The sequence below is a fragment of the Homarus americanus genome, unplaced genomic scaffold (assembly GCF_018991925.1).
Source record: "Homarus americanus isolate GMGI-L3 unplaced genomic scaffold, GMGI_Hamer_2.0 scaffold11022, whole genome shotgun sequence".
NCBI classification, from domain to species: Eukaryota; Metazoa; Arthropoda; class Malacostraca; order Decapoda; family Nephropidae; genus Homarus; species Homarus americanus.
The window spans coordinates 18,398,334-18,423,031 of NW_024737068.1; the positions used below are offsets into that span (position 1 = coordinate 18,398,334).

At 36.8% G+C, this 24,698-nt stretch overlaps 1 protein-coding gene across 4 annotated transcripts; it reads left to right on the plus strand.

Annotated features, from left to right (window-relative positions):
* Positions 1–1,332: 1,332 nt before the first annotated feature.
* Positions 1,333–23,338, plus strand: LOC121873042 (RING finger and CHY zinc finger domain-containing protein 1-like). Of its 4 annotated transcripts, none has more exons than XM_042376353.1 (7): positions 1,333–1,459; positions 4,123–4,290; positions 9,587–9,742; positions 12,913–13,095; positions 15,860–15,955; positions 18,490–18,586; positions 18,775–23,338. In XM_042376353.1, exons 1-7 carry the CDS (start codon positions 1,361–1,363, stop codon positions 18,870–18,872), a joined length of 897 nt encoding a protein of 298 aa, XP_042232287.1. In that variant the 5' UTR covers positions 1,333–1,360; the 3' UTR covers positions 18,873–23,338. The 4 variants fall into 4 exon arrangements, with proteins under 4 accessions (XP_042232287.1, XP_042232290.1, XP_042232291.1 ...); XM_042376355.1 differs by lacking the exon at positions 1,333–1,459 and adding an exon at positions 1,475–1,704; XM_042376356.1 differs by lacking the exon at positions 4,123–4,290.
* Positions 23,339–24,698: the final 1,360 nt, after the last annotated feature.

Sequence of the window (24,698 nt, forward strand, 5' to 3'; positions counted from 1 at the left end):
AGCTGCTACCATCCTCCCTAGCAACCAACCAGATGTTACCATATCTTAGCAACGGAACTAGTGACCTCTTAGCAACGGAACTAGTGACCGGCGACTTCTCGGGTTTTCCCAACATGACTCATAGCGGCTGCTGCTGGGTATATAAGCTCTGTCTCTCCATTGAGATTCATTCTGACCATTCTTCTTGAACAAGCAACACCTCCTCCTCCACCGCTGCCTGGCTGCCTTCGCTTCTCCTCGCCTGCCTGGCGGTCCTCGCTCCCGCCAGCGAGCATGGCGACCCACCAGCTGTCCTTCTCTGAGCTTCCTCACCACACGGCACCTCCAGCACCAGACTGTCTATCATATAACTTATATTATACAAGAAAACCACGTTAGAGTTTCCTTCCATCCTGAGTGCTAGACAACATTAATATATCGATACCCCTACAAGCTCCTTCAAGACCAGACTTGACAAGCACTGGAGCAGGTTCAGATATATTCTGGAGCCAGTATTTGCCGACAGTGTGTAACAGAGACGTGACCGACCGCCCAAGCGACTAACGAGCCGATCAGTGGCGAAGAGGATAAAGTAAGTAAAGTAAAAATTAAAATCCTTTTTATGCGAACTAATCAAATTCAATTTATACAGTATTTCCTAGATGTATATTTTTTGGTATATATACGTGTATTGTGTCAATGTAAGAGATGGAGATAAATAACAATAAACATGGAGCAGGTTAGAAAGAATAGCAAACAAATTGAAAAAAAGGACCGATAAATAAATGCAGAATGAAATGAAGAAGCGGAGAAGATGGAATAGCAAGATAGATAGATATTCGGTAAAATCGACTCGTCAGGAAAATCGATACGTATAAAAAACAGGGATCACCTGAAGATTAGTCCCTGCTAATTCCATATTAAGATTAAACACCCAGGCCTAAAATACCTCCAGGTAACGTTGCGTATTTAATCATCAGGTGGAATAAGGTAGGGCATACCGTCAACTGATCTGAAATTAGAGCTTACAAACGTAAAACTAAATATTATTAAGGAATACAGTGGCGAAGAGGATAAAAGTAAAAGTAACAAGCTCTCCCTAAGAAGTCATGCCATATGAATCAGCTGAGCTTCCTTGACTCTAACAGCTGATGAGTAAAACAATTGTCTCAATACACCATCTCATCCCTTTCCCCTTTTATCAGATATTCATTAGATTTAGTATGTGATTTATCAACTTTTCTTTGATATATTTAACTTTCTGTTTGAATTAAATGCCCATGGATATAAAACCTACAAATTACGTAAAAAAAAAATCTTATGACTGTCCTTCAGTATACGCAAAGTCAATGCCAGAACACAACTCACTAGTTGGAACACAATGGCTGACAGTAACACAGGCAATACTGGGGTGGCAGAAAATAATTCATCTAAATGTACCCAAGGATGTGAACATTATCGACGGAAATGCAAACTAGTAGTAAGTGGACTCTCTCTTGAACTAGTTATGTTATAGAACCGTCTCTCGGATTTATCAAAGTGGTGTATTGTATTGTGTTGTGGGAGAGTCTGGTGAAGTGTTGTGGGAGTCGGGTGAAGTGTTGCGTGGGTTGACTGGCCTTGACTCCTCTGTTAACCCTTATACATCATGGACTACCCCACCATACTTCCTGGATGGAAATTTTAGTACCTATATGTGTTGGTTTTCCAATTTCCATCAAAACAGTAAGTATATTAACATTTGGATGAAATAGTTGTTACAAACAGAAACCAAAAAAAAAAAATGTATACTGTCTTTGGAATGTAGTTTTCAGTCATGCCCACGTGAGGAAATGGCTAATATAAGACTACTGACCGTCAGCGGTTCGGTAATTGTAAAGGGTGTTTTTAGACATAGTTTTGGGTCAATTTAGGATAGTAGCCAGGTTTTGGTTAAGTTAGGTAAGGGCGGTAAGCACCAGAAATGAAGGTCAGATTGGGTTCTAATCACAACCAAAGTCTAAATAAACCAAGTCTACTCACGGACATGGGCGGAGCTTATTATATGACATCATTGGCGTGTAGTGGATCCCAGGTGAGATCACCCCACTGTATTAGAAGATATTCTTGCCATCTATCCTGATTTTCTCATCCCCTAGCACAGGCATGGGCAACCTTTCCTCAGTCATGGGCCGCATTACGATTTAGATATTTTTCTGTGGGCCAACCTAGCCAAATTTATATACTACCTAACCTCAAAAGGGGGTGTCCAAAAAGTTGTGGGTGGGGGGACATGGTAAAGATAGTGAGCCCACCCAGCTGGGGATGGTACTGTAAGCCTCTCAGATTTTTGTTTTTAAATCTAACTAATATCATGGGCATTTTGAGGCCATTTTGAAGCCATGTGCACTTGATATTAAGAGATATTCTGAGGTCATTAGTAAAATTACTGTCTCTAGAACGAATGGCTCCCTATCCTGGCTGTGAAAATGCCAGCAACTTTAAAAGTACCCTTAGACATTCTTGGGTACATCCAGGGTGGTGTCTGCGAATTGTCAGGGCATAATGTACTATACAGTATTTTCTCAATTTAATGAACTAATTCGAGCCACCCCTTTCCTTTAAATCGAATTTCCTCTATTATCGCTTGATTTAGTGAACTATGGTAGTTCACTAAATCAAGCGTGATTGCGCTAAATTCCGCTACTTGGTTCATTGGGTTTATTTATATCCGCTCAGTCTGTGTCCTGCCGCCACCGTGTGTGTTGTTCACTGCTACCTCTCGGTCAACTAACTACTGTGCTTAGACATCATGCCAAAAGTCTCCCAGAAACCTCAGAAAGGAAGTAGTGTGGGGGAGAAAGTCAAAAGAGTGTGGCTGTCGGTTGGAAAAAAGTTTGGAAATAATAGAAAATAATTAAAACAATCACCGAACCCCCTAGTTTTAGGTAAGACATGAATAATGCTTCTAATGTTTTTATGTACATATCATGTGTCTGAGGTGTCTCTGTAGATGTAAGCGTATTAACAGAATTAATCGATTTAGCAAACTACTTCACTAAATCAAGCAAAAAATAATGGAACGGAAAAAATTATTTTCGCTAAATCCAGAATTTGTTATATCGGATTACGTTAAATCAAGAGTATGCTGTACTGCATTAAAGAAAAAGTATTGGAATTTTCTGATGAAAAGGGGAGTCTGGACCCCAGGACACCCCCTGCCCCCCCCCCCCCTGGATATTGTATTGCAGGATTCAGAAAGTTATTACCTTTACAGTGGTCCCTCGGTTAACGAACGGTTCGGTTAACGAATTACCTTCCATAAGGTTCTTCAATTCGGTTAACGAACAAATATTCGATTAACGAAATCCTTACGAACATCATGTTTTGTTGTGAGCATCAGCTGATGAGCTAGTCTGCCAATTCAGCAATCTGTTCAATGTTTACATTCATTTCCAGTGGAGTAAATATCAAGAAAGTTGTGCTCTTTAATATTTTTGCATTTTTTATATTAAAATTATTAGTCATTTTAACATTTAATTAACACATTGATAATATATGCAGTACAGGGAACTAGTTTTTTGTGCGCCTATTAGACGCTTGACTCAGCCACCAGGCGTCAGTTGGGCCTTGTTGGCAGTGGAGTGAACATCTATTTTGTTGGTGTCTTGAATATTTTTGCATTTTTCATTAAAATTATTGGTCATTCTGAAATTTAGTTAACATGTTGATAATATATAGCGCAGTGCAGTGTTGATTTAAATAAAATAATCTTGAATTACACCAAGTGAACTTAAAATTTTATTGGTGAAATGACGGCATTAAGCTTGGGTCCCCTGAAAGGTGATTTCTCCTCCATCCCCACTTCCTTCTCTTCTTCCTCCTCCTCCACCCCCACTTCTAATTCCCATCATCATCAACAACCAGGAACCTTCTACATACACACCTCAAAGTAAGTGTACTTTACTGCATTTTTTTTTTTTTTGTATGTACTTTTCTGTGGCTGGAACCAATTACCCAATATCCCATTGAAACAATGGATTCGGTTAACGAAATTTTCGGTTAATGAACGACCCTCTAGAACGAATTGTGTTCGTTAACCGAGGGACCACTGTACTGTATATCTCCTCAAGAATGAATTAATGAGGTTTTGAATTCTTTCAGAGCCCCTGCTGCGAAAACAACTATATATGTCGATTTTGCCACAATGCCAGTGAAACTCACCAGCTGATAAGATCCAAATTATCAAAGGTAGAATGCATGATGTGCCAGACTCAGCAGCCACTTGCCCAGACGTGCTCCAACAAGGAATGTGGTGTAACACTTGGAAATGTAAGTTCATTCCTAATAGCAGTACAGTACTGTACTTTATTCTGCTTTTTTCATTTGATAGTTCAGATTTAAAATAAAATTTCTGCTTGTAGGTAAAGTTCATCTCCATAATTTTTTATCTTTATTTTTCATGTGGAAATAGAATAATCATAACTTTGAAATACAATACAGTACATTACAGTACTTGTGATTTTTATTATGTAATTATGCAATAAGTATACAGTAGCTACAGTACAGTAATTTTTTTTCCTTTTTGTTATGATCTTCTCGACTCCTTTAAAAAAAAAATAATGAAAACTTTTGTAGGTTATGATAATTGAAAGTATTTTTAGTTAACATGTGTGAAAAGGTGAAAAAGGAAAGACAGGTACAGAAGTCCCCAATTTATGAAGCTTTGGTTTACAAAAATTCACATTTCATAAGAACAGTACAGTACTGTAATAATGAAAATACAGTACAGTATACTGTACTAAGGTAATGCAGTTTTTTACTGCCAGCTTACCTACTTATTTCAATAACTTATTTCATTCTCTCTAATATTCACTGTGTTATTACTAATCTACAAATAGGTATAAGCAAAGAGCAGTATTAGATACTGTACTGTAGTTGTGTCTTGCAAGCATGTCATGTTGCATCTGTAACAAAGTGTATTGACTTAAGGACCTTTGTTGTTGATGTGAATGTGTCAATCAGTGTAGCAAATGTGTTGTCATTCGTGATTGAAAATCAAAATATTCTTTCTGCTTGACAAGAGCTAAGCTTTGTGGATACAACCATAAAAAAATGCCATATGCAATGATTTATACAGAAAATTAAAATAAGGGTTGTCTAAGGTTGTGATTGACTGTCCAAAGGACTATCAGAAAGTGTACAGGTATCCCCCTATTTACAAATGGGGTTGGGTTCCTGTAAAACCCATTGCAGGTCGAAATATTGTAAATCGGAATCATTATAGCATGAGGTTCAATGGGATATGTTTCAGCCAGTCCAACACCTACATGTATCCCAGAAAATAAAATTTTTACACTAATAATACAGGGTATACATAAAACACAATTAAACAACACTCATCACATCATTAAGAACAAGCCTGGTCATCATCACAATGCCCCCTTCGAGGTTAAGGGGACTCCTGAAGGTGGAGTGGAGACGTCACTGACTCCCACACAACTTCACAATGTCAAGCTTCAAGTCCAGAGATATGGTTTTCCTGGGTGCCTTGGCCTTCCCATACATTTTTAACATTATACTGCTTACCTCACAGTCACAAAAACAGCAAAAGCACTTGTCACAAAACAAAGTGAACCTTGATAATGACCAGCACTGCTCACATCATGTTTACAATAACAGAGGCAAAGCACTTTACATTCACAAAAATAATCACTGCAAAGTCACCAAAACAAAGTACAAAGTGAATATTAATGATGTCCTCTCACTGCAAGGTAAATAAAAAAAAACTTTATAAGTAACAACACCGATACTGACCGATAATTGTTGAGCTACACAATCACGACCATATTCAATCACCATAGAACAAAGCTTGGGACTGTAGGGCATTGGGTGACTGTGGCGACGCGCAGGCGAGGGGCACATTTTCTGGAAAATTCAGAGAAATTTTTCCCGCGATTCGGAAAATTCCAGGGATGAGGGATTTTTTTTCTTCTGGGTTTGAGAGATGAAAATCACACACAATTACCGGAAATTCCAAGAAAACTTTTCTGGTACAGTCTCACCCAAAAGCTCGTTAACTCTTCCAGCCAGCTATTGCTGCACTGCCTGCTTCAGATGTTTGAAACTGTCTTGGTACCAACCAGAACATGAAACTGATACGAATGAATCTAAAGGTTTGAAATAACAGACTCAAGTTCAAACATCTGAAGCAGGCAGTGCAGCAATAGCTGGCTGGGAGAGTTAACGTACTTTTGGGTGAGACTGTACCCGAAAATTCCGGGGATGGGGGACTTTTTCTGGCTTTTAGATATGAAATAATGCATTCTGGAAAATTCTGAACAAATCCAGGGATGGGGGATTTATTTCCGGGTTCGAGAGATGATGTAAGGAGCCGCTTTCTTTTCTTATTGCACATCTTTATGTAGAGGTCATATGTGTTTTTCACGTCCTTGTAAATTTTAATGCTTCAATCTGTTAATGGATCCACTTCAGAAAATAATATTATGTTCATTGCTTGATCCATATAATATCCACAGACCTCTCACCTTTTTTATATCGTTTTAACACATCTACTGTAGTTTCTTTTAGATTTTGAACCAGCACTATCATATCTTGTTCTCTTGCTCATGTTGAATAGGGATGCAAAAAATGCCATAAGAAACCTGAGAATGATTTTCTCCTTTTCTTGTTCAGATGCGTGAAAACAAAGGGCCCGCCAGCTGCGACTGTTTTTACTAGTGATGCTGGCATAACCACTCATAAAGCCTGGCAGCCTCTCTGCGCAAAGCGTGTTTTTTTTTTTGTTTTTTTTTATAAACATATCAGGATTTAGTTAGTATTTTTATGAAAATGTAATTTTACTTAATTTTTTATAATATTGTCGTCATAAATACGAAGAAAATAATGGTGTAAATTGGATTGGGTCCTAAATTAACCAGGCTTTCCTGTACCAATTGTTTCGACTAACGGAGATATCACTTGTATACAGTAAGTCCTTGCTTAATTTCGAGGTTACGTTCCTAAAAAGCGACGTTATATGAAACAACGTTAAGCGGGTCAATTTTCCCCATAAGAAATAGATAAAATACCTGTACGGGAGTTACGTTCCTGAGCCTCCCTTTGCCCCATGAAATACATTGCATATACAGAAAATCATTGCCATTTCTATAGAAAATAATGCATACTTTACAACTACTGTACTAAGTTTGTATTGGTACTCACCGATGGGCGGAGGTGGTAGAGTGAGTGTGTGGTGGGTAGTGAAGCAGAGGAGGCGGATGGCAGGAGGGGAGGAGTATGGTGGGGGCGTAGGAGGGGGGTGGGAGCGGAGGAGGGTGGGAGCGGAGGAGGAGGGTGGCGAGTCACTGAGACTCTGTGGCTGCCTCCTCCTCCTGCTCTGACTGGGGTTTCTTTGCTGCTATTTGCTCTCTCCTCCATTGTTGTTTGCGCTGTAAAAAGTAGTCCGTGGCGACGCAAAACGACGTTGTACCGAGTCATTGGGACGTTAAACGGAATTTTGGTATATAAAGATTAGCGATGTAGTACCGAAACAACGTTAAGCGGGCCGACGTTATACGAGGACTTACTGTAGGGTATGTATATTTGTACAATACCAAGTATTAGTATTTTTTTGTGTGCATTAAAGTTAATTGGGTAATCATATTTTTGGTGTTAAGGTCACAGTAAACTCTTGAAGATCCGGACCCGGGAAATCCGGATTTCGGAAGATCCGGACAAAAAATTGGGGGTTCTGGGCTAAGAGGCCTCCTAGAAGTTTCCCTAAGAAACATTTCCAAACCAGAGCAAAGAACATTTTAGGCCCGAGGGCGCTGCTTAACCCGTCAGTTGCTTGGAGATAGGTGCTCGAGGAGGTGGGAAACAAACAGAGTTTACAATTGTTGTTTTGTGGGAATATTATTTCATGCACTCTAGTAATGGTACAATGTTTCTTATTATGTTATCATAGGTAAGTGCATGGTTTATATATGGTAATTTGTTTATCACTACAATAGTACTGTATTTTTAGTGCTTCTTATATCATTTATTAATTGCCAGAAAATTCGGACAATCGGCTTTTCCGGACAGGTGGTCCCCCCTTTTAATCCGGATCTTCGAGGGTTCACTGTATTCAAAAAGTTCTAGTCTAGGTTAGTTTATATTTTTGAATCATGTATATTTGGGATTCATCAATTAGGGAATTGTTCAAGTGGTATGTGGAAATCCATTTCTTTCAGAGAGAGAGAGAGAGAGAGAGAGAGAGAGATTGTCATTTTGAACCACCTCACCCCTAGCACCCTACGCCCTTCTTCAGTCTTGGCTTGTTAAGAATAGGTCGGATAGACAGAACAGGAATACAGGGATAGATTATCAATGCTGAAATCTGGCCCCAATGGTCAGTGACATTTTATAAGGAAACAATAATTAACCCTATGCATCATGCATCTCTTGCTGCACTTGTAAGCCGCAGTAATATCTACCAATACTTAGCCGCATGGTCAACCCCCGCACTACAGTCCTGCGCTTGGTACTTTGTCAATAGCATCTCTCCGTCATGGTGTAGCTCCACGAATATCATTCAGCGTCGTTGGCTGTATGAACATTGTACTTGTCATCTTTTTTTTTCTTATAGTGAGAGGACAGCACTAACATTTAGATTGAACTGTGTTATGGTAACTGAAGTGATATTTTCTGTGTTTTTATGACCTTAAAGTGCTTCACCTCTATTGTTGTGAAAATGATGTGAGCAGTGTCAGCCGCTATCATTGTTTTTATGTTATCATCATTTGCTCTGTATTTGTGACAATTTCTTTTGCTCTGTTATTGTGACTGTGAAGTGAGCATTGTAACTTTGAAAATGTCTGGGAAGGCCAAGGCATCCAAGACAACCGTGTCTCTGAGGTGAAGCATGACATTGTGAAGCGATATGAGACTCCCCAGAGGCTGTGTGGAAGTCAGGGTGATGTCTCCATTCCACCTACAAGAGTCCCCTTAGCCTTGAAGGGGACATGTGATTTTGACCGAGTTTATTCTTCATGATGTGGTGAGTGTTGTTCAATTGTTTTCTGTTGATTTTATAAGTGTAGGAATTATTTTGTCGGTGATACATGTGTGTTTTGGGACTGGCTGGGAACATACCTGTATCCCATTGAACCTCATGTTATAATGCTCCCTATCTACAGTATTTCACTTTGCGATGCGTTTATCGAGGTTTACATGTATGCAGTACAGTATAGATATTATAAAACTCCCACACTCAACAAATCAGTAACATCTGCAACCTCTAGATGTGGATGTGAAATTTTACAGATGCTCCACGGATGCAGATGTAACATCCATCTCTCATATGTATGTATATTTAATTGTTAAACTAATTTTTGTAAAAAATCTGTTTTAAATAATTTAGTTTTTGAGGTTGTTAGAGCTGGCTGAAGCAGTTATTTTCACTGATCTTGAGTGAACTGTAGGCTTTGACACCTTTTTCCTGTAATGCCTTCTACAACTTGTCACTGAGCCTGCTTACATCTAATTTTTCTTCATTATCTTCTGTATCATGTCTTAATGTATCAATCCTTAAAGGGTAGTAACATAAGAGCTCATTTATGTTTTAACTTGTCTTCTTTAACAGTACTTTTGTAAAATCTGCAAATTATACGATGACGAGGACAAAGAGCAGTTCCACTGTGATGGCTGTGGGCTGTGCCGAGTGGGTGGCCGGGACAACTATTTCCATTGTGACACATGTGAATTATGTCTCCCCCAGATTATTAAGGATAGTCACAAGGTCAGTGGTATTTATTGTTTTAACAGTAACATGTGTTATATATTGCTGTAAATAAAGGATCACATGCCATTTCTATGTAGATAGTACAGTACTGGGTTTATGTGAAAAATTTATACTACCTGTATTTGAAAATATACTGAGTTTCTAGGGGTGTTCTTTTTTTTTTACGGAAATGTACAGTCAGTCAAAGATGCATTGACCCCACCCTGGCTCTCATACTCACAATTTTACCTGGCAATACTTGGTGAAGTAAGGCTGTATGTAATGGGGATTGTGATTGGTGGCTATATTTTCAGCTGTATCACTGTCAAGATTAATATTAAACAATTCAAAAGTACAGTACTGTATCAGTTTTATAATAGTAAACTATTCATCATTATTTAAGATCATGTTAAGTTTCCAAATGTTCATATATTCACTTAAATAATGAAGAAATTATATTAATAAATTGACATTGCAACTGCAGTGATCCCTCAGTTAACGAACGCTTCGGTTTACGAAATTTCGGTTAACGAATTACCTTCCATAAGAATCTTCAATTTGGTTAACGAAAAAAAATTGATTAAAGAAATCCTTACGAAAATCACGTTTTGTTTTGAACATCAGCTGATAAGCTGAGGGGGTACTCAGCCAATTCTGTAATCTCTTCCATGTTTACATTCGTTTCCAATGAAGTAAATATCAAGAAAATTTTGCACCTTAATATTTGTGCATGTTTTTATACAGTACATTATTAAAATTATTGGTCATTCTAAAATTTAGCCATCCAAGCTCTGTCTACATAAAGTTTTTCAACTATTATTTTTGGCTCGATGCATGGAACTTTTTTCATTTATTGAAACTCATTTACATGCACACACTGTCCTAAGGGCAAAGCTGAACTGTACATGTAATCAAAATAATGTACAAAATGATTACTAAAATTTTTGTCTAGTGCAAACTATGGCATGTTTACATTCAAATTAATGACTCTCTTATAAGAATTCCAGCAATGTAAATTATATTCTCCCCGGTCACTTCTATGCAATTTTATGAGCAAAAAACAAAAACTCAACTAAACGACATAAATAAATAAATAAATACTTTAACAGACCTTCGGCCTAACTGTCAAACATGTCACTGTCACTCCTCCCTCCCTCCCTCCCTCCCAGCAAAGGTTTCTGGTTATACAATAGGCTTTAAGTTTGTATCTTATATAATATCTCAGACCAAAGTTGGGAGAATATAATTTGCATTGCTGGAATCCTTGCATGACAGCGAATAATTTGAATATAAACGTCATATATTTTGCACGAGATAAAATTTTTGTTCTGTTATAAAATTCTTAAATTAGATCTAAAATGTGTATGTCTAATGCAAATTATAGCTTGTTTATATTCAAATTAATCACTATCTTATAAGAATTCCAGCAGTGTAAATTATATTCTGGCCGGGTAATTTCCATGAATTTTATGAGCTAAAAACAAATATTTTCAGTAAATAAACAAATTATATTTCAACCACACACAATACGTTATGTAACGTTGTAGTAAAAATAACATCTTAGTTTTATGATGGTATGCGCACAATTAATAGTTAAGAGCAATATCAATAATATTATGTTTTTTAACACTTACTTAGTGGAAGAGATGGCTGGGTACACGGAGATTGGGGTTGGTTCTGAGGCAGAGGGCAGATTATTGGCCCTCACCTGTATCACTTGTATCACCTGTATCACTATCCACCATAGAGGCTTGCAGGGCCTCTTTGTCAAACCCCTCAAAGTCCATATCCTCACTATCACTGACTTGGGCAGGCTGTGGTGGGTGGCGGCTGAAGAACTTGGCAATGTTTTGTTGACTGGGCGACCTTGTGCGCACCCTGCCCGCGCCGCTTCCCGCGTAAATCATGGAATGAACCGTGTAAATATAAATTGTCGGTCTGGCAAGGTGCCGCGTAAACCAAATCCGCGTAAATCGAGACTATACTGTACAGTGGTCCCTCGGTTAACGAACACAATTCATTCCACAGAGTCGTTCGTTAACCGAATCCATTATTTCAATGGGATATTGGGTAATTCATTCCAGCTCACAGAAAAGTACATACAAAGTAAAAAAAATGCAGTAAAGCACACTTACTTTGAGGTGTGTATGTAGAAGGTTCCTGGTTGATGATGATGATGGGAATTAGAAGTGGGGGTGGAGGAGAAGAGAAGGAAGTGGAGATGGAGAAGAAATTACCTTTCATGGGACCCATGCTTGATGCAGTAATTTGGAGGAGAAATCGCCTTTCATGGGACCCATGCTTGATGCAGTAATTTCACCAATAAAATTTTAAGTTCAATAGGTGTAATTCAAGATTATTTTATTTAAATCAACACTACACTGTTCTATATATCAATATGTTAACTAAATTTCAGAATGACCAATAATTTTAATGTAAAAATATTCAAGACACCAACAAAATCGATGTTCACTCCACTGTAAACAAAGCCACACTGACGCCTGGTTGGTGAGTCAAGTGGCTGATGGGCGCACAAAAAACTAATTCCCTGTACTGCATATATTATCAATATGTTAACTAAATTTTAAAATTACTAATAATTTTAATAAAAAAAATGCAAAAATATTAAAGAGCACAACTTTCTTGATATTTACTCCACTGGAAACGAATGTAAACATAGAACAGATTACTGAATTGGCAGACTAACCCATCAGCTGATGGTCACAACAAAACGTGTGTGTCATAAGGATTTCGTTAATCTAAGTTTTGTTCATTAATCAAATTGAAGATCCTTATGGGATGTAATTCGTCAACCGAAATTTCATTAATCGAACCATTCGTTCATCGAGGGATCACTGTATTTGCATATGGTGAATTTGAATTTGGCGAAATTTTTTTTAGATATTACTCGCGAAATACGAGATCTTACTATACTTCATTAATACTGTACTATATTAGATTTATGCCATTTCACATGTTTCTTAATAAAAAATGGAGAATAAATTTTTTGCAATTGTTTTCTTCTTAATCCAATTCTCCCATAATATATTTTTAAGAACATCACCCTTACATTCGATGAGTGTTAGGATGTATACTGTATCTATCTTCTGTGTATTTAATCACAGTATAATATATCTACTGTGCTATTATGTATTTCCATGTTACAGCATATGTATCAATTTTTTCAGTGCATTGAGAAAGTGAGCAAAGCCAACTGTCCTGTCTGCCTTGAGGACATTCACACGTCTAGGATTGTGTCACATGTTCCTCCTTGTGGCCATCTTATACACCGACCATGTTTTAATGATCTTATTAAAGCAGGGTTTTATGCATGTCCGACATGTAGCCAGTCCATGATTAAAATGAAAGAGGTAAGTGTTAATCTTATTGTACAGTAATGTTAAACACAAGTGCTGTAGCTCCAGGTGAATGTGTAGAGTATAGAAGTTTAGATGTTTGTCATTACCCACATGGAAAATGATAATGTCATGACTTCCTTAATGAATGATTTTATTTTATTATTAATTATTATATCGTTAAGCCTTTTTCAAGATTATATGAAGAAGAATGGGTTTATTGTAGGTTCACCACCGATTTTACAGCTCCCTTGGTTCCAAAGCCTTGCCGGATTATCCTTTTTGCTGGACCAATCGAGGTTACGTAATAATACTCCAACAATACACCTCTGATCCACAAATTATACACCTCTGTGTCTCTAAAGCACCATGGACTGCTAGAAACTTAAATTAAACAAATGTTAAATGTAAATTAATTGTGAAAAAGCTATAATTTTGAGCAACATATTACTGTACACACTTTGTACTCGAATGTAGTACACTAAAAGACTAAAACTTTTATCTCTTGTGCAAACTATATGATGTTTATACTCAAATCTCAAATTAATCAATATCCTGCAAGGATTCCAGCGATGCTAGTTACATTCTGCTTAGATTAGTCTGTGACATTTTATAAGATACAAATTTTAAGCCTAAGACTACTTTCACCCTGGCTGGGAGGGAAGGAAGTTAAGTGCTCTCTCATAATTTTGTCCAGACTAAAGGAGGTGCCGGACCATCAATTCCCGGAAAATTGGTGGTGTACCTGTAGTTTCTTGTGAAAAATGACTACTGCATGATTAAAACAAATTTTCTCAGTTTATTTACTTTTAAAAAATTTCATGGTTTATTTACATTTGCCAGATAACTGACTCATTTGCATGTTATCTCTTCATTCAGTTAGTAACTTGTCTCCTTGTTTACTTTCAAAATGGTATGCACAGACAAAACTTTTATCAAGCAACTCGACTGTTGACCACATATTAATGTTTGACTTTTGAAAACTCATCATGGTAGTACAGGTATGCCTTGATAACCGACGCATATGCTGACTGAGAAAAATTAGCAGACAGGGAATCAACAGTTTTTGAAACAATAAATCTTAAACTAATATAATAAATTCAGCCACCCCCCAAAAGCTCCCATCAACCCTTAATATATCTATCGTTCAGACTGTCAAGCAAGAAAAAAAGCAGACATGAAGCAAGCATAATGAGCATTACGTAAGGAATGTAAGCATAAATTAAGACTGTTATTCACCAGTGTTGAACCATTGAATCCACGTTGGGTCATCATCCCTTCCCTCAGCCAGCGTCTCTGGCTGAAGGGGTTGCTGATGCTTTGGCCACTGTTTCTGCTATTAACACGTTGTCCGTGAATGGCAACACTGGACTTTGTATCCCAACACGATTGCTGTCATCAGCTCTAACATCAGTGCTGCCTGAGTCAGACACTGCCATGAGAGGAGGTACATGTCTTATTGGGAGTGTAAACAACAACCTAGGAAGGGAAAATGCATGTTTCATCCATGTACCAAATTGTAATGAGACAATAATTTTTTCCCAGCCAATGTTTCGGTCCACCAGTGCACCAGAGAGCCACGGTTCATTCGTATACTGAAATGCATTGGACAGATAATTTCTTCTTGGATCACAAATATATCACACATATATACCATGGCATATGGGCCATTAGTAGCTCAATATGCTACATAAACATAGATTATTTTTCGACTGCAACATTTATGCTCGATTTTTCAACCAATCAGACAAAACTCGTATATTTTTTGTGTCATAGCTGCATGCCTTACAGACAGACACACAGGCTGTTTGTATGTCTTTCAGTCTGTCTGACCATCAGTGTGTCTCTGTCTGTCTGTGTCTATAAGTGTGTTTTCAACTAATTAGACAAATCACTACAGTAAAACCTTGATAAATTGGACTTCAATATGCAAGTATCGGATTTTGTTTTTTCGGACTCTGGGGTGCTTTGGTCGCCAGAAATACTAAAACAAAATGAAGTACATTTTTTACTACCTTTGAGTGATCATTCGAGAATACAGTATTGGAAAATAATTTATAAATATAAACCATCTTGTGATCATGTCAACGGCCAGTCCAACACATCAAGTGTCATCTCGTACCTATTAGCTTTCATTAGGCCTATATAGAATCTGATTATACCACTCTATCCCCATTAAAGACAATAAATACTCTATTTAAAATGTTAGCCATCGTTTATGGATTAAACAGAAGAGGAAGTATCTCTGGGGCATTTAGGCATGATTGCATAACATACAAAGTCAGAGAGAAGAGAAAGAAGAAAATAGAAAAGAAAGAAATGAGAACAAAAAGATACTGTAAAAGAAGAGAAAAAAGGATAAGAAAAGATAAAGAAGGAAATAGGAGAGAAAGATGATAAGAGAAAGAAGATTAAGGGAAGAAAGAGAAAGTAAGAAGATAAAGAAGATAAGAGAAAGAAAAGAGAAGAGAGAAAGAGCTATTAAGAACATTTGCGCTGTGGAGTCATGATAATTCACGAAATACAAATTTTCATACTCCTGGCAAGAATTAACATCACCGCGTGCCAAACTCAAAAGCACCCTGTTGCTCCTCCAATCATCGGATCAACAGGCTAGTTAGCAAAACTTAAGGGGTATTTCCATAATATATAATCATTGGTTATGCGAAGCAGCGGTTCAGGGGATGTCAGTTAATGGGGTATAATGCACATGTATTTATTATGATTGAGACTTCCAGAGAAATGTATTTTTTTTACCATATTCAATCCTTTGTCTCAGCTTTGGAAATCACTGGATGAGGAGATTGAAGATACACCGATGCCAAGTGAATATGCTGACCTATACTGCAATGTTCTCTGCCGGGACTGCCATGAGGTACTGTACTGTATTGATTGTGTATGGTAACAAATAAATTATCTTAACATACAGACTGTACTGTTTGCAATCACTGTTGTAGTGCTATGGCTTTAGAAATAGTAGAAATAAAGTTAAACATATGTTATGATAATAGCAATAGTTATGATAATACTTTTACTGGTAACAAAAATATTTCACTCAACTGTCCTCAGCTAGTATAGATTGTTTTATGGTAGTATGCTTCCCATTAAGGATAATTTTCAGGTAGAAGGCGAAGTAATGTAATTTAGTGTGCTTTACTCCTTTACTTTCCTACTGAGGATATTTATCAGCATTATGATTCATTTTGCAGACATGAATGTGGACTTCAGGAGCTCAGTTTCTGCCATAAGCCAATCCATGAAAGTATCATATTTTTTTTTTCACCATTATCAAGTCACAAACACTTAATTTGAGTCATTGTCTTGATGTAATAATAATAATAATTAACGGTTTATTGAAAAAATCGGCAGCCTGAGGGCTGAAAATATACATTAGACAAAAATTACTTATTACATACAAAGACATGGGGTGGGTGGGTGGGTCGTTTAACAAAAGCTTTCATTACTAAAAGAAGAAGGAACAATGATTGAACATACAAATTATTATAGTTTACAGTTGATGGCCTGGGCATGGGCTGGTCATGGAGACACCAGGTGGTGAGGTGTTCACATGGTGTAGTAACTCGTCCTCGGGTGTTGATATGAGGGACCTCACGTGGTCATGGAGTGTTGAAGGTATGAAGTGGAATATTGAATGTGACTGTGTATCAACTGAATACTAGACAGACAGAGGCTGTCAGGTTGTGAACAGTGTATTGTTTCTACAGTACTTAAACAGGAACTGAGCCAGTTGTACACTTTATACTTTCAACATTGTTTATAGTGAAAAAAAAGGACATTGGTTCCTGTAGGCCTGACAGACCATTAGGAGTACTAGTGGTCAGGATATTATGGCATTGAATGTTATGGAGTATTTCAAATAAATTTGTTTAGATCTGTACATAGACTGGTGGTGGAGGGTTGGAGACCCTTAGTGAGAGAAACTGATCTCTCACCCCTCACTCCTGCCTCGGCCATTCTTACTGTAACTCAACAAAATATTGTTTATTCGTTACAGTGTTCCTCAACCTGCATGGTGCCCGGAGAACCATATTATGGAACCCACAAGGGCTATTAGAAAATTTTGAATTATTTGGGATTCTTTGTAAGGGTGAAATTAATGAAAATATGTAATTACTTGATACAACTTTATAGTTTGAGAGAAAGGGAGGAAATGCACATTTGTTCCGAGTCTGTGGTTTACAGGACGTGTGTTTATCCCAGACTGGGCCCAGAGAGAGAGCCATTCTTCTCACTGGGGTAAATACACACGTCCTGTCCAAGAGTAAATGTGAAAAGTATGTAACTGACATGTAAAACTGTAAATAACTGTAAATTTTTTTTTTTTTTTATGCACTAAATGTATATCCAAAGTTTTGGCATTCTCACTATATTTACGATAACAAATGTGAATCAGAACCTATAAAAGGTTGGAGACCACTGCTCTTAACACTATTAGAACAGGTGCTCTGTATAAAGTTTATACACTTTTTCACTAGCCATAAATATTTTCATGCATGCCAGCAGCTTTTATGTAATGGGAGAGAGTTTGTCCATGGGAAATAAGAGGATGAGATGCGTACAGTAGTTTAGAGTCGAGATGAGATGCATAGTTTTATACTCAAAGGTTCTAGGAAAACTTTCCCCAGCACCCAGAAACATTCCGGGGATTTGGGATAGTGTCTGTCCATGCGAGATGTGTAGTTTAGATTTTCTGAAACTTTTCCCAGTATTCAGAAAAAATCTGGGATATATATATATTTTTTTTTTCTAGATTCGAGTCGTCTCGTTACTCGGAAGTCTCTTATCCCGGAAGAGCTCTGCACCAATTGTTCTGGCTAATGGGGATATCACTTACACTAAATTGCATCCACATAAAAAATTTGATACTTTATACATTTATCACGTTATAACCAAATCACACTATGAAAAAACGGTTTCTAGGAGAACTTACTGTACAGGACAAAGGTAGGCCATCCTGTATCATCATATTACCATTTGACCTACCTGCATCACAAGATCAAGACAATACCATCTGCTGTGAGTACAGTACGTATAGTGTATTCAGTACAGTAGTATATTTTGTTTATTTACAATATACGTACTGTACGTGTACAGTAGTATTTGCATGCATAAATACTGCAGTGTCTGTTTGACCACAGTTAAGCTTCTGTAGCAAAGGTGCTCCATGACAGATGTGTAGTTTAGTTGCACAAACATTCACCAATGGCTGGAAAAATTCTCTAGATATGTGATTTTTTGGGGATAAGAGAATTTGTCTCAATACCCAAAAATCTCTCAAATTCGGAAATGCGCTTCATTAATTGTTCCAGCTAATGGGAATATTACTGTATACAGATTGTGAATAGTAAATCCTGGACTATTTAGCTAAAAAAAATTATTTTCCCATAGGAGTCCTTGACGATGTTCCACGTTTTAGGCCACAAGTGTTTGCAGTGTGGGTCGTATAATACTGTGCGTGGTAAAGGAGGTCTTTTTCGTAAACAAGGTGAGGCATTATAGGTACTGTATACATTTTTTTATGACAGTATTGTAAAAAATAAGATTGGTTGATTAATTGATCAATTGTGGTAATTACATCCCTGGCGATGCAACAGCTTAGGTCAGTCACCGAATTAAGTTAAAAGCTTAAAAAAACAAGCTGAGTAGAAGATAACTTTTCCCCCATTTTTTCAGTGTCTAGAACGGAGACCAGTGAAGAACCAGGAAGCCCAGGTTCCAGTGCAATGGGAGCAGAAGGATTCAGTGATGAGAGTGACAAAGCAGAGCACTAAATATTGTTTCCCTCAGGGCTTTCAATGCAGTGCCACTGGGTATAACATGAAGATGGTGGTGATTTTTTTCTCCAGATTTTTAAGTAAGCAAAAATGGTAGCTTACTATGATTATAAACTCAATCAATCCGATAAAAAATTTATGTATTTAATATGATGATTGTTGAATTATCCAGTAAATTTTTTTGTGAGGCGACTGTTGTGAAGATTTAATCCTAGTTGCAACATAGGAATGCATGTGATTTTAGAGTTATAGTGACTTTAAGTCCTAGCCATGTTTTTAATTTGTTCCTTTTTAGGAATGTAGTAAAACCTCTTTAATTCAACCAAGTTCATTTTTAATTCTTAATATGTGAAAAATAGATTTATCAGTAATCTCCCCGTTAGCTGGAATCCCCGATCACCAGAACTTTTCAGTAGTCGGAATGGAAATTGAGCTGGAAAAAAAATCCGGGAAAACTCTCTCCATTCTGGATCTATAAATGAGTTTCTGAGGATGAAAATTAGGTGCAATTTTTGGAAAATTTTTGGGTAAATCTGTCTAATCCTCGCCATTCTGGGCCTAAGAATACATTTTCCAGGAGCTCCAAGAGATTGCATCATGCTCCAGCGCATCCCCATGTGCCAGGCATGTGGGTGGCCAAGCTGCTTGGATTGCATAGTTCATATCCTTTTGCCATTGTAGAAGGTTGTTCCATCACTAGCTGCTGTTTTTGCATACAATTTGTGTTGTACGGTATTGTACATTACTGTACCAGGACACAATTAGCGAGAATAAAGTGTTAAAGCAGTGTTAAGACATTAAGATGTAAAAAGTTATATGTTACATATACTATGCTGTACATTCAGTAAATGGGAAACTCTGGAGCACCTTAGCTTTCATCTTTATTTAAGGCACATTCAGGAAATGAGACCCACTAATCCCTCACCCCAACAGTGGGTCAAAGGGTGATTTGACATTGCATCAGAAGGTCAGTAATATGAGACCACTAATCCCCCACCCCCACTGCAAATGAGAGAAAAGTTTATATAGGATGGGTGACCTGACATTGCATCAGGTTATGTCAGTAACATAGACCCACCAATCCCCCACCCTACCTCAAGTGTTAATACGTAAAAGTGATTACAGTTCCATATTACATTAAGCAGAGTGGACAGTTTCTGCCTACTCTTGGCTAAAGACAACATCTGCTGGGGAGTACAGTATACAGTATACAGTATTGTAATAGTATACATTATTTTGTTTACAGTTATTTACAATATATTGTACGTGTACCATGGTGTTTGCATAAATAAATACAGCTCAGTGCGAGATGTGTTCTTTAGACCACTGCAGAGTGGAAAATTCTGTTGTCTTGGATGTGACATACAACTCCATTCACTCCTTGAATGCCAGTATTATATAGATTGTTATTTTTTAAATATATTTATTTAACCAAATTTTTATATAAACTGTTCAGGATTATTTTGTTAAAAGATATTGCTTCTAACTTAATTGGAACTGCTTTTATAGACTGGTATCAACATTTCTTAAAAATTTTTTTAAAGAATCGATTCCCCATTACTATATTGTGTCAATATTTTGTTTGAGGGTCTTTTATTGGAACAATCTTGTAGAAAAGCTATTCAGGATCATTAAGGTACCAAATTCATCTCACTAACACAATTAGAATAGATGCTGTGAATAAAAGTTTATATGGTACACTCTTTACGAGCCGTAAATATATTTGCACGTGCCCACAGTCGAAATATAATGGGGGAGTGTTTGTCTGTGCAAGATGAGAAGAGTAGTCTAGACTCGGGAAAACTTTCCCCAGCACTCAGAAACATTCCGGGGATGTGGGATGGTGTCTGTCCGTGCGAGATGCGTAGTTTAGACTTACAGAAACTTTTCCCATTATCCGGAAAAGTTCTGTGATGTGGTTATTTTCTACACTTTGACTTTCTCAAACTTGGAAAAAATCCCACATCCCTAGAATGTTTCTGGGTGTGGGGGAAAGTCTTCTGAGTCTAAACTACTCATCTCTTCTCGACTCTAAACTACACATCCAACCCGGAAACCTCTCATCCCCAGAACAGCCCTGCACTAATTGTTCCAGCTAACAGGGATATTACTTATGATGACCTTAAAATGGTTGCATTAATAGCAAGATGTTGAACTCTTATGATAACCTGACATAAGAATATGCAACAGTAACTGTTATCAGCACAGCATTGCGGAGGCAAATTGTATGAAACTGAAAATAGCCAATAGATCTTCCGAATGTATTTATTGGTTTTACTCCTTTGTTGTTTTGTCTCTTATAAAATACTCCATGTAAAATTTCAGCATTATTGTGATGAGTTTTATAAAGAAGTTTATAAGTACTGGTAATGGGAACTTGTGACTTATCTGTGGGCCAAATCCACAGCACTGTACGTAATGCACATTTTGGGACAGTAGTCACAATGCATTTTTGTTGGTGTTATTCATTTCACATTTGCAGTAACAAACTAATGCATGTGTGCAGATAAAGGAAGTCAGGATGTGAGAGTAGCTAGGTCCTGGCACGCAACAAAACCCCTATGTGAGATAAGGGGCATGTACTGTAGAAGTTCCTGTTTTGTACATTGTGGGTGACAGAAAATTATACAGTATATTTAAGTTTGTGTTGCAGAAAAGTTCATGCTTCTGCAATTGAAAACTATTTGTTAATTTTTTTTTAATTAGTTCACTCAAATTATTGCTTTATAATATTTATACAAAGTAACTGCTTTTGATAATCAAAGCATGTTTAAATCCCAGCTTAGTTTATATTTCATCCCCCTACTCTTTTGTCTTTTCCTATAATAATGGAAGATGGCTGGAATCGACCAAATGCACATACTATATATTCTCTCATTACTGTACTTGCTCTCATTCACTCCTCCTTCCTGCTGTAATACCGTACTGTAGATATTTTCTGCTATGGTACTCCTCATCTACAAGGTCCCCAAATAACTTTCTGGGACATGGTGGATATTTAGTGCAATGGACTACAGTATAGTATGTACACTTGGTAAAAAAAAACATATCTTTCAGGAGGGGTCTGATGAATTTGGAACTAAACAATCCCATTGTCTCGCTAGGGTTGGTAGGCATGATTGTAAGACATTTCCTACCTATTATGGTCATTTCATTCAAAATATAAAATTAGTTTGTTGCATTATGATTGGTGAAAAACAGTATGCCTCATGAGCCTTTATCAAAAACCTTCATTCATGGTGTCATTTTGTTACGCACAAGAATTGTAAAGATACAGTACTTTTTTTACAGAGTGTACAGTCACTCAAAAAACTCTTATTTGGGGAATCAATGAAGGAACTCCTATTGTCTCGGTAGGGTTGTCAAAATCCTTTGTCTGTCCTGTCATATTTTTTTCAAAAAATTTCCGTATAAATAGTTTTTTGAGTGACTGTACAGTCAAATAAAAACATCATATTACACTTACTGTGCCTTATGTTCTGAAATCCACGACAAAAATTTTTGGTAAAGTTCCCCGTTCAGATTCGAACCTTGAAGCTTCGCTGTCACTTTACCCAAGTTCTTCTTTATGGGTTTCGGAACATAATGCGAAGGGGATTTAACACAAGTTTTTTCTCTGGCTGTACAAGATTAACAATGTTTTTCATGAATTAATACTAACCATAGCACCACAACAAAAATGTGTTTAGTGGTTCTTCCACCACGTTATCACCATCATTAAATATTCATCTCATTGGCTCATGTTTACTAAATTTGATTTGAGGAGGTTTGAGTGAGAAATGAGAGGTCCTCTTTAAATTTAACAGATGATTATTTTTTTTTTTCCGTGCTCTCAATGGCAGCATGTCAGAAGTTTATTTAAAGCCTGGGTTATGAATTTGTGTCATTGTGTCATTTTAAGCAAATTAACTGAAAATGGAAATCAGCCTAGGAATCTTCCTTAAATATCCTCATTACTTTTCAGTCTCCTCTGTTTCTGTTTACACTTAACATTTTGCAGATTGAAGCAAAATTAATTTACACTTGAGAAGAATGTTAACTGATTACCATTAGAACAATTTAACAATTTAGTCGTTTTAAAACCCCATTTACATTTGCAGAATTGAAGAGGTTTTGCTGTATTTTAAGGTTTTTGTACCACATATGTCTTGCTTGTTTAATTTAAAAGTCTATTAGGTTTTTATTGTCCTTTTTTTTTCTTAAAGAAGAGATTATAATATATTAACTGGGGTGCATGCTGAAATTGGATGGAGGGGGGAGGTCCAAATATCTGAGTTGGGCGAGGAACTGACATGGTAAACTACAGAACAGTAACACTAGATAAACTCCCCAATAACACACAAACAGATTGGGATGATTATGGTACAGTGTATTTATGATCAATCCTTTTGGAACATTAAACAGGTAATAGCCAAAAGATTTGTAATTGATAATTTAATCCAAGTACCTTTGGATACTGTTATCACGAAATTAATATATATATATAATATAATATATATATATATATATATATATATGTATATATAATATATATATATATATAATATATATATATGTAATATATATATATATATATAATATAATATATATATATGTAATATAAATATATATATATATAATATAATATATATATATATATATATATGTAATATATATATATATATATAGTATACCCCGCTTAACGCGCTTTCACTTAACGCGTTTTCGCATATACGCGGTGCCTTGCCAAAGCTGAACTTTCACTTAACGCGGATTTTTCCACAGCAACGCGGTGAGTGTCCGGCTCGAGAGCTATTTTTAGATTCGCACCACCCCCCACCCGCCACCCTGCCTGACTGCCTGTTTTAGCTCATAAAATTCATACAAATTACCCAGCCAGAATATAGTTTACATTGCTGGAATTCTTATAATTTGGTGATCATTTTGAATATAAACAACATATTTTTTGCATTAAACATACAATTTTTAGATAAAATGTTTAATCTGAGTAAGTATGTTATCTTTTGTCCAAAATATATGACATTTATATTCAAAATATTCCTGGTCTTACAAGGAATCCAGCAATGTCAATTATATTATCCTAACTTTAGTTTGAGGTATTATTTATTAAAATTTAGTGGTTATCCCACACATCTCCTTGGGACGGTTGGTGGGGGGTGGGGGGGAGGGAGGGACCAACCGACCGACCATCTGTTACCCGGTGAAGAATTATTTTTTTTTAACTGAAGATATTTGTTTTAGCTCATAAAATTCATACAAATTACCCGGTCAGAATATAATTTACATTGCTGGAATTCTTATAATTTGGTGATCATTTTGAATATAAACAACATATTTTTTGCATTAAACATACAATTTTTAGATAAAATGTTTAATCTGAGTAAGTATGTTATCTTTTGTGAAAAATATATGACATTTATATTCAAAATATTCCTGGTCTTACAAGGAATCCAGCAATGTCAATTATATTTTCCTAACTTTAGTTTGAGGTTATCCCACACATCTCCTTGGGACGGTTGGTGGGGGGTGGGGGGGGGGAGGGAGGGACCGACCGACCATCTGTTAGCTGGCTGTGTACTGTAGTGTGAGAGGGGGAGGGAGTTGAGTCCATTATTTGAATGGACATTAACTTGGCGACTGTATTTCTCTTAAGTATTAATTGTGTGCATGTACCATCATAAAATTAAGATGTTATTTTTACTACAACATAGTTATTTGTCGTCAAAAAGTGGAGTTTGGGGGTCGGGCTGGGTTCTATTGGAATTAATCCCATATGTTCTGTTATTCACTTAACGCGGTTTTCACTTAACGCGGGACCCTCTG

What these genes read in the sequence shown, in the direction of transcription:
- LOC121873042 (XM_042376353.1), top strand. Translation starts at nt 1,361, where the DNA reads ATGGCTGACAGTAACACAGGCAATACTGGGGTGGCAGAAAATAATTCA. An exon ending in GACGGAAATGCAAACTAGTA is followed by an intron (nt 1,460 to 4,122) that starts GTAAGTGGACTC and finishes GAATTCTTTCAG; the next exon opens with AGCCCCTGCTGCGAAAACAA. An exon ending in TCTGCCGGGACTGCCATGAG is followed by an intron (nt 15,956 to 18,489) that starts GTACTGTACTGT and finishes ATTTTCCCATAG; the next exon opens with GAGTCCTTGACGATGTTCCA.